The sequence below is a fragment of the Hypanus sabinus genome, chromosome 3, assembly GCF_030144855.1.
Source record: "Hypanus sabinus isolate sHypSab1 chromosome 3, sHypSab1.hap1, whole genome shotgun sequence".
Lineage (NCBI taxonomy): Eukaryota > Metazoa > Chordata > Chondrichthyes > Myliobatiformes > Dasyatidae > Hypanus > Hypanus sabinus.
Window position 1 is genome coordinate 145,439,410 of NC_082708.1, and position 13,263 is coordinate 145,452,672.

Consider the following 13,263-nt stretch of genomic DNA (forward strand, 5'->3'; position numbering starts at 1 on the left):
GTGTTACAACACACACCCATTCACGGCAGTTTCCGAGGTTCCGATACTCTGACTCCCTGGAGTATGGATAGCTGGTGCAGCCCCTTTTAAAGATTCAGGACAGTTCTGTTAATTGGTGATCATGTTTTGGGCATCAGGGATTGAGCGTTTAAGGGGCACCTGAACTGAGGTTTGGTGCTCAATCGTAAGCCTACTCGTGATTTTTGCTAGTGTCCGTTTTGTGCTCAGATTCTCGAACCAGTTTAAAACCGTGTCTCAATCCTAGCCTCGGATACTCCAGCATTTGGATCCAAGCCATTCTTGTCAAGGACTTTCATCACAGTACGAATGAGCCACAGTATGGGCCCAGTGGGGTACTGAGCCTTTTGTCCGCTGTGACCAGCCACAGCGAAGATACTTGGCAACAGACCCTGGAGGTGCATGACCTCCAGGTAGCCATTGGTCAATTTTTGCAAGGAGGAGGTCGGAGTCGCTTGAGAGAACCAGTTGTCCTGCTCCAGAGCCAATACATCTTCCAACCCTGGAGAGGTTCCATGGTGACCTGGGTTCTTGCTGCAGCTTCCTCACCTAGTGCTTGTTAGTGTTTGAGCTCCAGCCATCCCGGTTCCCTTTGGAGTGCAGAAAGGTGACTTTCATTATCTCTCTTCTGACTGAGAAAGCCCTGGCCTGGGCCACCGCACATTGGGAATGCATGTCAGAGATTTGTTCGGCCACCATGAGGGAGGTGTTTCATCACTCCGCTGAGCTAACCAAGCCTCAGAGCACTGATGAAGGTTTGACAGGGGGCTGGGGGAACAGTCAGCGGCTGACTATGCAATCGAATTTTGGACATTGCCCTAGGAGAGTGGTTGGAACGAGGAGGCCTTGGCCACTCTATACTGCTATGGATTCCGAGACAAACTGAGAAATGCCCTCGCCTTGGGAGAGCCAGCAGAGAACTTCTCATCAACCAGCCTATCCGTCTCCATAATCAGCTGGCAGAGTGCAAGTGAGATTACATCATGAATTTGAAGAGAGCTAGGCTGAGCCAGGACTCCGCATCGTTGTTCCACTCCCCAACCTCAGACCATGACCAGCCTATGGCCTGCTCAAGATCCAGTCGAACTCATGCAGGTCGGTTGCACTAGACTCTCCGCTGATGAAAGGTCCCAGTGCTGGAGTCAAGGTTGCAACGTTTCCCGCAGGAAAGCAGGCCACCTGGGGAACTGCTAAGACAGGCGTGTTGGGAGGACCATGATGGTAGCAGCCACTCTGCCCAACCCCACAGATTCTGGTTTCATGCTGAAGGTGGAGTTCAACTGCCATAAGAACTTGAGGCAGGTGAAGACTTCTGTAGTCTCTGGGACTGTGGGTAATTTTCTGGATAAAGGAGCCGCCTGTGGGTTCAACATACTGTTGTGAGAGTTGAGTCAGTCCTTGCCTTCAACTGTCTTGGATAGTTGCCTGCTAGGCTCTGGCCGGATCTAGCAATAGACGACAGTTTTGCAGATAGGGGATCATGTGGAAGACATTAATTTCTACTTTATTGACACTCCACTCATACCCCTGATCTGCGGGTACCTTTGGCTGTCTCAACCTAACCCATCCATGGACTGGACAGAGGGGAGCATCACAGCTTGGTCCATACATTGTCAGAGGGTTTTTTTCAGCTTGTTGTTCCGACCCCAGACTCCCATGACCACAGCCAACATGGACAGACCTCTGCTCAGGGTAACCTGGAACCTTCAGGAGACCTAGTCCTACCTTCAAGGGAAGACGCCAGCTCCAGCCAATAGACCTGTGCAAGTTCTGACACTGTCCAGTCAGGACTGCACTGGAATGAGATCTCTAGTTCAGGAGCAATCCAAGGAGGTTTCCAAGCAGTATGGAACTCTAGCAGTTAAGCGTAAGGGCTCCAGTTGGCAGGTCCCGTCTAAGGGGAAGGCTGCAGGACAAAGATCCTTGGAAACTAGGCCCATGAACACAAGGACCATTTGCCACACCTTGTTGTTGATGTCTGAGGAGACAGATGAGGATTTGGACTGTGGTTTGGCTTCTGTTTTCGCTAAAGACTCTTGTGGACCTATGGGGCAACTCTGGGGTCTGCCGAAGCACCCCCTACTACCAACAGAGTCTCTGAAGTTATCCTCAGACAAAGGTTCAGGGGTAATTGTAGCACCCATGCCAGTAGAAATCCTTTCCATCTGCAAGGATTTGGAAGAGGTCTTCAGTAATAGAGAGGCCTCGACTCTTCCACCACACCGACCCTATGACTGTGCAATAAATCTACTGCCTGTTGCTCTCCGCAGGGACGATTAAACACTCTCACAGGCCAGGAGATAAGCGCCACGACAGAGTATATTAAAGAGGATCTTGCACTAGGATTTATTTGGCCCTCCACCTCTCTAGCCGACGCTGCCTTTTTCTCTGACCAGAAAAAGGACGGGAGTCTGCGGCCTTGCATTGATTATAGAGGCTGAATCGGGTAATGGCTAAGAATCACTACCCTCTTCCACTCAGGAACACTGCTTTCGAGATTCTCCAAGGGGCAAGAGTATTCTGAAAGCTGGACTTATGGAGTGGTTCACATAAAGGAGGGTGATGAGCGGAAGATGGCATCCGACATACTGACAGGGCACTATGAGTATTTGGTCAGTCCTTCAGCCTTGTGAATGCGCCAGCAGTTTTCCAGGCCTTTATAAATTATATGCTCTCCATATGTATGCCTTCGTCTACCTGGAAGACATCCCAATTTTCTTGAAGTCAATGGAAGAGTACGTTGCTCACGTCAGAAATATCCTAAAGAGGTTTCTTGCTCATGAACTTTACATCAAGCTGGAGAAGCCTGAATTTCATGGAACCACCATTTAATTTTTGGGCATTGTCATCTTTAATGGCAATCGCAAGATGTACTCTAGTAAGATGTAGGCAGTCAGAGATTGGCCACAGAAAAGTGTGGCATCATGTTTCTGAAGACCGTTTTGCAAACTGATTGGGGTGACAGCGAGTCTTTCCTCTGGGTTTCACATGCAGTCCACGGCCAGATGGAGCGGGTGAACCAAGATATGGAATGTACTTAAAGATGCTTGGCCTCTGAAAGACTGAACAACTGGAGTGACCATTTGATCTGCGCAAAGGTCACCCAGAAAAGTGTGAAACTACTTTAACGATTTATCAGATTCAGATACTTCAGCTCAATGGTGGCCACATTGACGGCACTAACCAAGATATCCTCGGGCCCTTTGGTTTGGACTGCTGAGGCAGAGGCTGCTTTCACAGAGCTCAAACAACAGGTCGTGACAGCTCCCATTTTGTCGCATCTAATCTGGACCTTCCCTTCATCGTGGAGGTGGACGCCTCAAATTACGGAGTATGTGAATTGTTGTCTCAACAGACAGCTTCGAACAATAAACTGCACCCATGTGCATTCTTTTCCAGGTGGCTATCTCTGGCAGAGGTGAACCTGAACATTGGAAATAGAGAGCCGCTCGCAGTCAAGTTGGCATTGGAGGAATAGCATCATTAGCTCAAGGGGGCCAAGAACCCTTTCATCATATGGGCAGACCACAAGAACCTGGCTTATGTTCAGGAGGCCAAGAGATTGAATTCCAGGCTGGTCAGGTGGTCTCTTTTCTTTAACCATTTTAATTTCATCCTGACCTATTGACCAGAATCTAAGAACCAGAAACCAGATACCTAGTCCCATTAGTTTGATGAACCTGAATAAGAAAACCAGCCTACCACCATTTTGTCCCGAGCCAAGGTGATAGCATCAATTTGTTTAGGGATTGACACCCTTGTTTGCAAGGCCCAGGCACAAGTGATGATTTCTCAGAACAGCCCTCCAGGTCGGCTGTTTGTTCCTAGTCCTGTCTGGTCTTGGGGTCTTCAGTGGGGACATGCATTAAGAGTGACATCTCACCCAGTGATTGCCAGAACCCTTAAGTTTATTAAGAGGAGATATTGGTGGCCTGGAATTGTGAGGTAGGTCCATCCATATGTACAGGCATGCGAGGTGTGTGCCCAGAACAAGCAGCCCCGCACTCAACTGCAAGGGTTCCTTCACCCTCTGCCTGTTCCAGAAAGATCATCATCTCCCATCTCCATAGACTTTATCACAGGTCCTACTCCTTCTAAGGGGAAGACCGTTATCATGGTAATTGTGGAACATTTTTTGAAGACCTGCAAATTCTTCACCTTGAAGCATCTGTAGTGGAGACAGCCAAGACTGTCCTGCAGCAAGCCTTCAGGATCGATGGTTTTCCAGTAGATATTGTGTCGGATCATGGTCCTCAATTCGCATCATGTTTCTGAAGAGCGTTTTGCAAACTGATTGGGGTGACAGCGACTTTCCTCTGGGTTTCACATGCAGTCCACGGCCAGACAGAGTGGGTGAACCAAGATATGGAATGTACTTAAAGATGCCTGGCCTCTGAAAGACTGAACAAGTGGCGTGACCATTTGATCTGCGCAAAGGTCACCCACAACACTTTACAGCATTTGGCACATGGGAAGTCTCCTTTCGAATGTGAATTTGGATATTCTTCGCCATTCTTCCTTGAGCAAGAGGCAGAGGTTGGAATTCCTGCAGCTGAAGATCTTGTCTGACACTGCAAGGAGAGGCGTTCTCTGAGGCGCCCAAATTCATTGGACCCTTCAGGGTTCTGTGTAAACCTGGTGGACTGCACCTTGCAGTTCCCCAAGACATTCAAGATGAATCCCACTTTCCATGTTTCCAAGTTAAAGCCTGTGAACACCAACCCATTAGACCCCCTCCCATCAGAATGAAATCAAATCCTCAGAAACTGGTAACCTGGGATTTGAAGATTTAGAATCTTTGTGGGTAGAGTTAAGAAACTGCAAGGGTAAAAAGACTCTAATGGGAGTCACTGTATATACAAACCTCTTAACAGTAACCAAGATGCAAGGGCAAATTACAATGCGAGATAGAAAAAGCATGTAAAAGGGCAATATTACAATAGTCATGGGGATTTTAAGATGCAGGTATATTGGTGAAGCAAGTTGGTGCTGGATCCCAAGAGGTGGAGTTTGTGGAATGCATATGAGATAGCTTTTTAGAGCAGCTTGAAGTTGAGCCCACTAGGAAAAAAGCAATACTGATTGGATGCTATGTAATGAACCAGATTTGATTAGGGAGCTTAAGGTGAAGAAGCCCTTACAAGACTGTGATTACAATGTGATTGAATTCACCCTACAGTTTACGTGGGAGAAGCAAAACTCAGATATATCCGTTTTATAGTGGAGTAAAGGGAGTTACATGAGAGAGGAGGTGGCCAAAGTTGATTGGAAGGAGACACTAACAGGGACGATGGTAGAACAGCAATGGGTCAAGTTTCTGGGAGCAATTTGGAAGGCAAAGGGTAGATTCATCCAAAGAAGAAGTATTCTACATGACACAACCATGGCTGACAAGGGAAGCAAAGACAGCATAAAAGCAAAACAGAGGACAGCATAATGTTGCAAAAGAAGTGGGATTCTAGACAATTTGGAACCATTTCAAAACAAACAGAAGACAACTAATAAAGCCATAAGAAAAAATAGTTGAAATATGAAGGTAAACTGGCCAATAATAAAAGAGGGGTCACCAAAATTTTTCTCAGATTATTTAAAGGGTAAAAGAGAGGCAAGATGATGTGAAGATAGGTGGAGGGGCAGATAGGTTGAGGAAGCAGGGAGTCTGCAGATGGGCAGAGAGATTAGGAGAATGGGCAAAGGAGTAGCAGATGGAATACAATGTAGGGAAGTGTATCGTCATGCACTTTGGTAGAAGAAATAAAAGTGCAGATTATTTTCTAAACAGGGAGAAAATTCAAAATTCAGAGGTGCAAAGGGAACTGGGAGTCCATGTGCAGGATTCCCTGAAGGTTAACTTGCAGGTTGAGTCAGTGGCAAATTTAAAGTTAGCATTCATTTGAAAAGGACTAGAATATAAAAGCAAGAATGTAATACTGAGACTTTATAAGGCATTGGTCCAACAATACTTGCACTATTGTGACCAGTTTTGGGCCCCTTAGCTAAGAAAAGATGCATTGGCATTGGAGAGGGTCGGGATGAGGTTTGCGAGAATGATTCTGGGAATGAAGGGGTTAATGTATGAGGAGCATTTGATGGCTCTGGGCCTGAACTCACCGGAGTTTAAAATAATGGTGAGGGATGGAATCTCATTGAAACCTATCAAATATTGAAAGGTCGAGATAGGGTGGATGTGGAGAGGATATTTCCTATCATGAGGGATTCTAGAATCAGCTACCACAGCCTCAGAATAGAGGGATGTCCATTTAGAATAGAAATTAGGACAAATTTCTTTAGCCAGAGGGTGGTGAATCTGGGGAATTCATTACCACGAATGGCTGTGGAGGCCAAGCCATTTGGTATATTTAAATTGAAGCTTGATAGGTTTTTAATGAGTCAGGGTGTCAAAGGTTAAAGTGAGCAGACAGGAGAATGGTGTTGAGACAGGTATTGAATCAGCCATGATAGAATGGTGGGGCAGACTCGATGGGCCAAATGACCTAATTCTGCTCTTATGTGTTGTGGTCTGATGGTCTTTTGGAATAGTGGTGCCACTTGTCTCTGGTTGCAAAATCCAAGTTACTACAAATGGATTTAAGTGTGAAGTAACTTGTTTTGTGTTTGTTGATGAGGTCATGTTCGAATATTCCATTTGATCTTTGCACATGGATCAGATAAAGATTTCCTGTACAATAAATTATTGAAAGGGACAAATTACTTGCTGCAATTTCCTTTTCCATAATTTATATCTTTGCTCTTTAAATTTTAGCACTGTGTTTATTCATTTTGTAATTTGCCTTTTCTTAAAAGTCAGGTGTGTTTCCACTGTTTATAGAAAAAAAACATAGAGAACCTACAGCACAATACAGGCCCTTCAACAAACAAAGTTTTGTGCTGAACATGTCCCTACCTTAGAAATTACTAGGCTTACCCATAGCCCTCTATATTACTAAGCTCCATGTACCTATCCAAAAGTCTGTTAAAAGACCCTATTGTATCCACCTCCATCACCATTGCTGGCAGCCCATTCCACGCACTCACCACTCTCTGAGTAAAAAACTTACCCTGACATCTCCTCAGTACCTACTACCCAGCACCTGGTAGCACCTTCTATGTTGAAGAAAATCTCCAGATGTTCACTAAGAAGAACCAAAGAAGCTTACTACTTCAGAGAGCCTAAAAATAATCTTCCTTTCAACATTCTGTAGATGAATACACAGTCCAAATATGGCATGAGCAGTCGAGCCTATACCTTCACAAAATTTAAATGCCACTTGAGTAGGCACATGGATAGAATGGTTCAGAGGGCTATGGGCCAAACACAGACAAATAGGACTAGCTCACCTGGGCATCTTGGACCAGTTAGGTCAAAGGGCTTATTTCCCTGCTGCAAAAATCTTTGGCTCTGTACCTTGCTCTCTGATTTTTTCCAGGAGGAGGACCTCCGTGAACTGGCATCTTGCCTTGTGGATGCTGAGAATGGGAAAGCATCATTGGAGAACCAAGTGTCAGAGCTACACACTCAGCTATTCCAAACTAAATGTGAGAGCTATGGTCTGAAGAAACAACGCCTGGAGTCAGAACTGCAATTAACCGCAAATCGAAATGTAAGAATATCTGGAGGTCCTTTATTCTACCTAACTGATTAGAACTATTCTAGATTACCAAAGAATGGACATTGAAACTATGTAACAGTACTAAAGAGTGGAAAAATGATTTAAAACCTATTTTAGGTTTCAGTTTATCTCTTCTAGGTAGGTACAATGAATGGTTCAGCCTTCTCCAGTAACTCTCCTGCAATAAAGAAAGGAGTGTGTTAGTGTTAGTCTTGTGAAGTGTTTAGAGAATTCACCTGTGGTACAGAGATTGTGAGGAACATGAGACATGCAGCTGGAAATCAGAGAACATTTCCTCTGTAACTAAACGGATACTGAGTCATAACTGCGGCCAACTGAATTGTTGTTGGGCAAGCACACAGCAAACGGTGGGCAAATAGAGACAAGATGAATCTCTAATTGAATGGACATACATACTCAGCATACTAAGTGACCTGCCCTTCTTTCAATGTTTCATGGTGTATCTTGCCTGTTATGATGAGGTCATTGAGCTCCATTGGTGCACAGGCAAATAAGCTAGTAATTAGTGCTGCTTCCCTTCATGAGGTTTGAATGATGTTTCTGAATCATTTACTGACATGCAGATACATGAGTCGGTTCTGCTGTGTTCAATTTAGTCTGATATCAGTCATCTGGATAGGTCTGAGAGTAATCCAGTTATTTATCGTTGCATTGTTTTCAGTATATGGATGAGGAAGTCTCTCGATAACTTCTGCTTTCCTCACTTCCTCAGTATAAAACCTTCTGGAATGTCGTTTATCATATTCTGAATCACAAAGGCTTGTGTAATATAGAAGTGATTTATGCTATCATGCAGCGTGATGCACAAGGCAAGTTAATGCAAGTGTAGTTATATGCTTTTACTGTTTGTAAACTGTTGAGTTCTTGTTGAACTTATGCTTTTGATTGGATTGGCACTCATGAAAGTGAGCTTTCATCTTTTTTTTTGAGTGTGTCACACCATACAGTCAGCCATTCTTGTCTGGCGCGAGGTGTCAGGATTGGTCTCCTTTCGGATTAATCGGGTCACGGTATGAACGTTCCTGACTCGACCCTTGTATCCATCCTGATTAAGTGATGAGATTAACCTAAAAATTGGAACAGATGTAAACTGGATTACTAATTTGCCACTGTGATTTTGATGATCACATCATTGCCAAGATCTACCTGAATCTCAATTCCATTTTTGCAGGCGGCTTCTGCAAATGTACATTATACAATTGACTCCTGTTTTATCCCCTTTTTAAGTTGGGAATACTTCTGACAATGCCTAGACAAAAAAGTGATTAAAATCAGTCAAATTTCAAATCTCCTTTTTGATAGAAAGCCTATGGGTATTATAGTGGTACCAGATAATATCTCTTCAAGGTATCTACAATATATAGTAACATTGGTGAGATGGTGTCACATTAGTTGTTCCCAGAAACATGTGAAGATGTGCTTTTATTTCCTATACCACAGATAAATGAAAGCCTTTTGTGGGAGATAACAAGACTGAAACAAAGCTTGCAGGCTTTGGAACAACAAATTGTAAACCTGCCGAGTGAAAAGACAACTTTATCCTCTCAGCTGAAGACACTAGAATCTGAACAGCAGCAGTTATCTAATGAGAAAAAGCTGTTGGTGGAAACACTGAAAGGAATGAAGTGTCTCAGATGCAGTGACTCCTTGTTACTGAATCAATTTGATGGCAGGTAATTTTGTTTAATTTATTATTTCATAAATGGTAACAGGATTCAGCATTATAATTAAAGGACGGAAAGGGGAAGACGGAAGTTATTTTCCACAGTCTAATGTACTTGAAAGAAAGCAATAATTTAAACAAATGGCTTGTAAAACAGGGAGCACCATTTCAAAGGAATTAGAAAAGTGCTTGAGTGGAACGATATAAAGGCTGTATTTAAAGGGGGCACCATAGCAGTTAGCATGTTGCTATTACAGCTCATGGCGTCAGAGTTCAGAGTTGAGCTTTGGCATTCTCTGTGAGAAAGTTTGTACAGGCTTCCTTTGGGTGCCCCTGTTTCCTCCCACAGTCCAAAGACATACTGGTTAGTAGGTTAACTGGGTATTGTAAATTGTCCTATGATTAGGCTAGGGTTGAACAGGCAGGTTGCTGTGCAATGTCGCTTGTTGGACTGGAAGGGCTTGCTGCACAATGTATTTCCATAAAATAAAAAAAAATAAGTGACGTAGGATTCAAGCAGATAGCATTATTTGTAAATTAGCATAGATACAATAGGACTCAAATTCACCAACAGTGTTCCTATTTCTATCAGTCTCAATTTTACCTCTTAAAATTAAAATTGTTTTGACAACACCAGGTTCAGGAATAGTTATTACCTTCAACCATCAGCTTCTGTGCTGATAACTTCTCTCACCTCAACACTGAACAGATTATTCTACAGCAGCTATGCACTCACTTTCAAGCACTCCAGAACTCATGTTCTCAGTATTATTTATTTGTTTATTGTTTTTTTTTGTGTTTTCACAAAAAAATTTTGCCTTTTGCAAATTGGTTGCTTGTCAGACTTGGAGTGTAGTTTTTTACTGATTCTGTTTTACTAGTTTGTTTTACTGTGAATGTCTGTCAGAAAATTAATCTCAGGGTAATATATGGTGATATATATGTACTTTGATAGTAAAGTTAATTTGAACTTTGAATTTTGAGCTGATTTCCATGCTGTCAATCAACAAAATTAAAATTTACTACCAAAGGAAGATAAAGATTCATTGTTAATTTATTGACCTTCCATTATCATACATTTTGCTATTTTCTCATGCCTGACTTCCACAAGTTAATGACTTTGAAGAAAGGAATAAACAAGATTGCCATAAGCAATCTCTAAATGGCAGGTGATATTCCTCTGTAGGGTATGGATCTGCAGAACACTATCAGTACTGGTGATTATTGATATAACCACCTTACTATATTTGAAACAAAAAAAGAAATGAGGGGATTTACCTGATGTCAACTACTTTCCAAAGAGGAGATTTTTGCATGGTAATTTATAGCTTGAGAGTAGAATAAAATGGCAGGAGCTATTACTTTCTGATGGGAATTTTCCAGGATAGGAGTTGAAGTAGCTCATACACTCCATCCTTGGACAGAAGCAGAAATTCCACAGGTGGGTAATGAAGCTAAGTTTTGAAAGTGGACTATGAAGTGCAGCCTATATTACATGGTATATTCATCCTCCGCATAGGTTGACAACAGATGTAACCTCACTTGATCTTGGATCACCTAGAGAATAGTAATAACAGCATCAGGCTGCTGTTTCGTGATTAAAGCTCAGTGTTCAACACAATCCTACCCTCAGTTCTAATCTACAAGCACCAAAACCTGGGCCTCTTCATGTCCATTTTCAACTGGATCTTTGACTTACTGACCAAGAGCCCGTATGAATCAAAAATAACATATCCTTCTTGCTGACAATCACACTGGCACAACTCAAGCCCAGTGCTCTACTCTCTCTACACCTATGACTATGTGGTTAGGCACAGCTCAAAGTCCATCTATAGATTTGCTGACAACACAACTACTGTTGGCAAAATTTTAGATGGTGATGAGGAGGCATACAGGAGTGCGACAGATCAACTGGTTGAGTGGTGTCACAACAACTTTGCACTTCAATGTCAGGAAGACCAAGGAATTAATTGTGGACTTCAGGAAGGGAAAGTCAAGAGAACACACACCAGTCGTCATGAAGAGATCAGCAGGGAAAGAGTAAGCAATTTCAAGTTTTAGGCTATCAACATCTGTGAAGATCTATCCCGGACCCACTATGTTGATGCAATTACAAAGAAGGCATGACAGTGGCTATTCTTCATTGGGAGTTTGAGGAGAACTGGCATTTCACAAACTTCCACAGGTGTACCCTGGAGAGCATTCTAACAGTTTGCATCCATCTCATTGCTACCATTCAAGAAGGAGGTGCAGGAGCTTGAAACCACACACACTCGACATTTCAGGAACAGCTTCTTCTCCTCCACCATCAGATTTCTGAATGAACAATGAATCCATGAACTCTTATACCAGTGATATTAAAATTGTTTCTGATTCTGATTCATATTAACAACTAGGGATGAAGCTCCAGGCACAGTGATATCTTATGTTTCTCTGATAAAAAGCAGAAACGTCCAGCCATTTTGCAATACAGAAAAACATACTTAAAGTAAAGTTGGTATTAGTTGTCACAATGCACAATAATTTGATTCAAGATCTTGAATCTTAAATTCTGATAGAGTGGAATATGTTATACATGCTTTGATTGCCATAATCTGAAAGATTTAATAAGTTTAACCAGTGAGTGTTTGCCCAAAGCTGACACATACCAAGACATTACTAATAGCTCACCAGGATATCTTAATATGTATGATAGGCTGATGAGACTTTCCCTCCATAGCCTTGTCCAACCCTTAATGATGACATTTAATATTTCATTCCATAGGGTGTCAGCAATAGACCTTCACAATATGCCCTCCAAATCATGTCCGCAGTGTAAATTTCTTCCAACAAAAGAAGAATCAACTAAGGATAATGTGTACTTTAATGATTGGGAACAAATGGGAGATGTTAAGGAGGAGGTGAGCACAGTCAGTAACTCCATCAAGGCCACAGGAACAGAGCTACAGAGGACTGACATGGAAACAGAGCAGCAATTGGGGGTAAGAGGAGGAGAATGTTTGTCAATATAAAAACAAATAATGGTCTTTATTAGAGCTTCAAGATTAATTTAATGTTAAAGACAACTCTCTCTTTCTGATTTTCAATACTGCAGCAGACGATACACCCAAAATGTTAAACCCGCTTGTTTACTGACATTTGAAAGCCTGCCATATTTCAGTAAACACTGCTATACAAAAAAAAAACAGCAGGTGCATGCCATTATTAGAATGATAATGGCATTGATGTTACTATCGAGCAACATTTTTTTTTATTATATTCAGGAGGTACAGGGATGTCATACTTCATAAGAACAAAACGTGTACGCCAGCAATACCGAAAGCAGAATTGGCTGGTCAATGGATACATCACCAATGATGCCTTGTCAGCAAAGTAGTTAAACATTTAGTTATTAATTATGCATTGTTGTTAGATTTTACATATGACATTTATGTATCAGTGCAATACTTTTAGAGAATCAATGCTGCATTTTTGGTGCTGGAATTCATCATATTAAATATATTTACGTTCTTTAATGTATTATTTAGACACTGGGAAGTCACTTTTAGTAGGGGCAGGAAGATTTCTGTACAAGGTTACCACCCATAATATGAGTTAACAACTCATTATATAATCTGCTTACTTTTGCTTTCTAAGGAAGTAAAATTATTGTTGGTTGAAGCAATTATGGGGGGGGGGGGGACTGAAATCTAAACATTACACAACTCTGTCTGTGGGGCAGTTATGGCAATGTCCTGGCTCTGCGGAATCCAATCATCGTGCATATCTCCAATCCCAGGCAAGGTACAATCGGTCCCGTGCTTGTGGCCCTCTCATGAAGGTCCCTGCTGAGAACAAGGCAGCCTGTGAATAGCAATTAGATATTAATTGTAGATGTGTGAGGCACTGTCCCTGACAGTCTGTTCTCAGATTCTAATGTTTTAATTGAATGTCCATTCAGAAGTCAGGAAA

General features: G+C 42.4%; 1 protein-coding gene across 5 annotated transcripts in view; it reads left to right on the forward strand.

Moving 5' to 3' along the window:
• The window catches only part of LOC132391738 (uncharacterized), a 99,492-nt gene that overhangs the window by 53,884 nt on the left and 32,345 nt on the right, over positions 1–13,263 (forward strand). For all 5 annotated transcript variants that reach the window (XM_059965298.1, XM_059965301.1, XM_059965302.1 and 2 more), the window contains exons 7-9: positions 7,446–7,619; positions 9,090–9,322; positions 12,077–12,293. In XM_059965298.1, the coding sequence (XP_059821281.1) occupies positions 7,446–7,619; positions 9,090–9,322; positions 12,077–12,293 (624 nt within the window). The remainder of the gene's footprint in view (positions 1–7,445; positions 7,620–9,089; positions 9,323–12,076; positions 12,294–13,263) is intronic.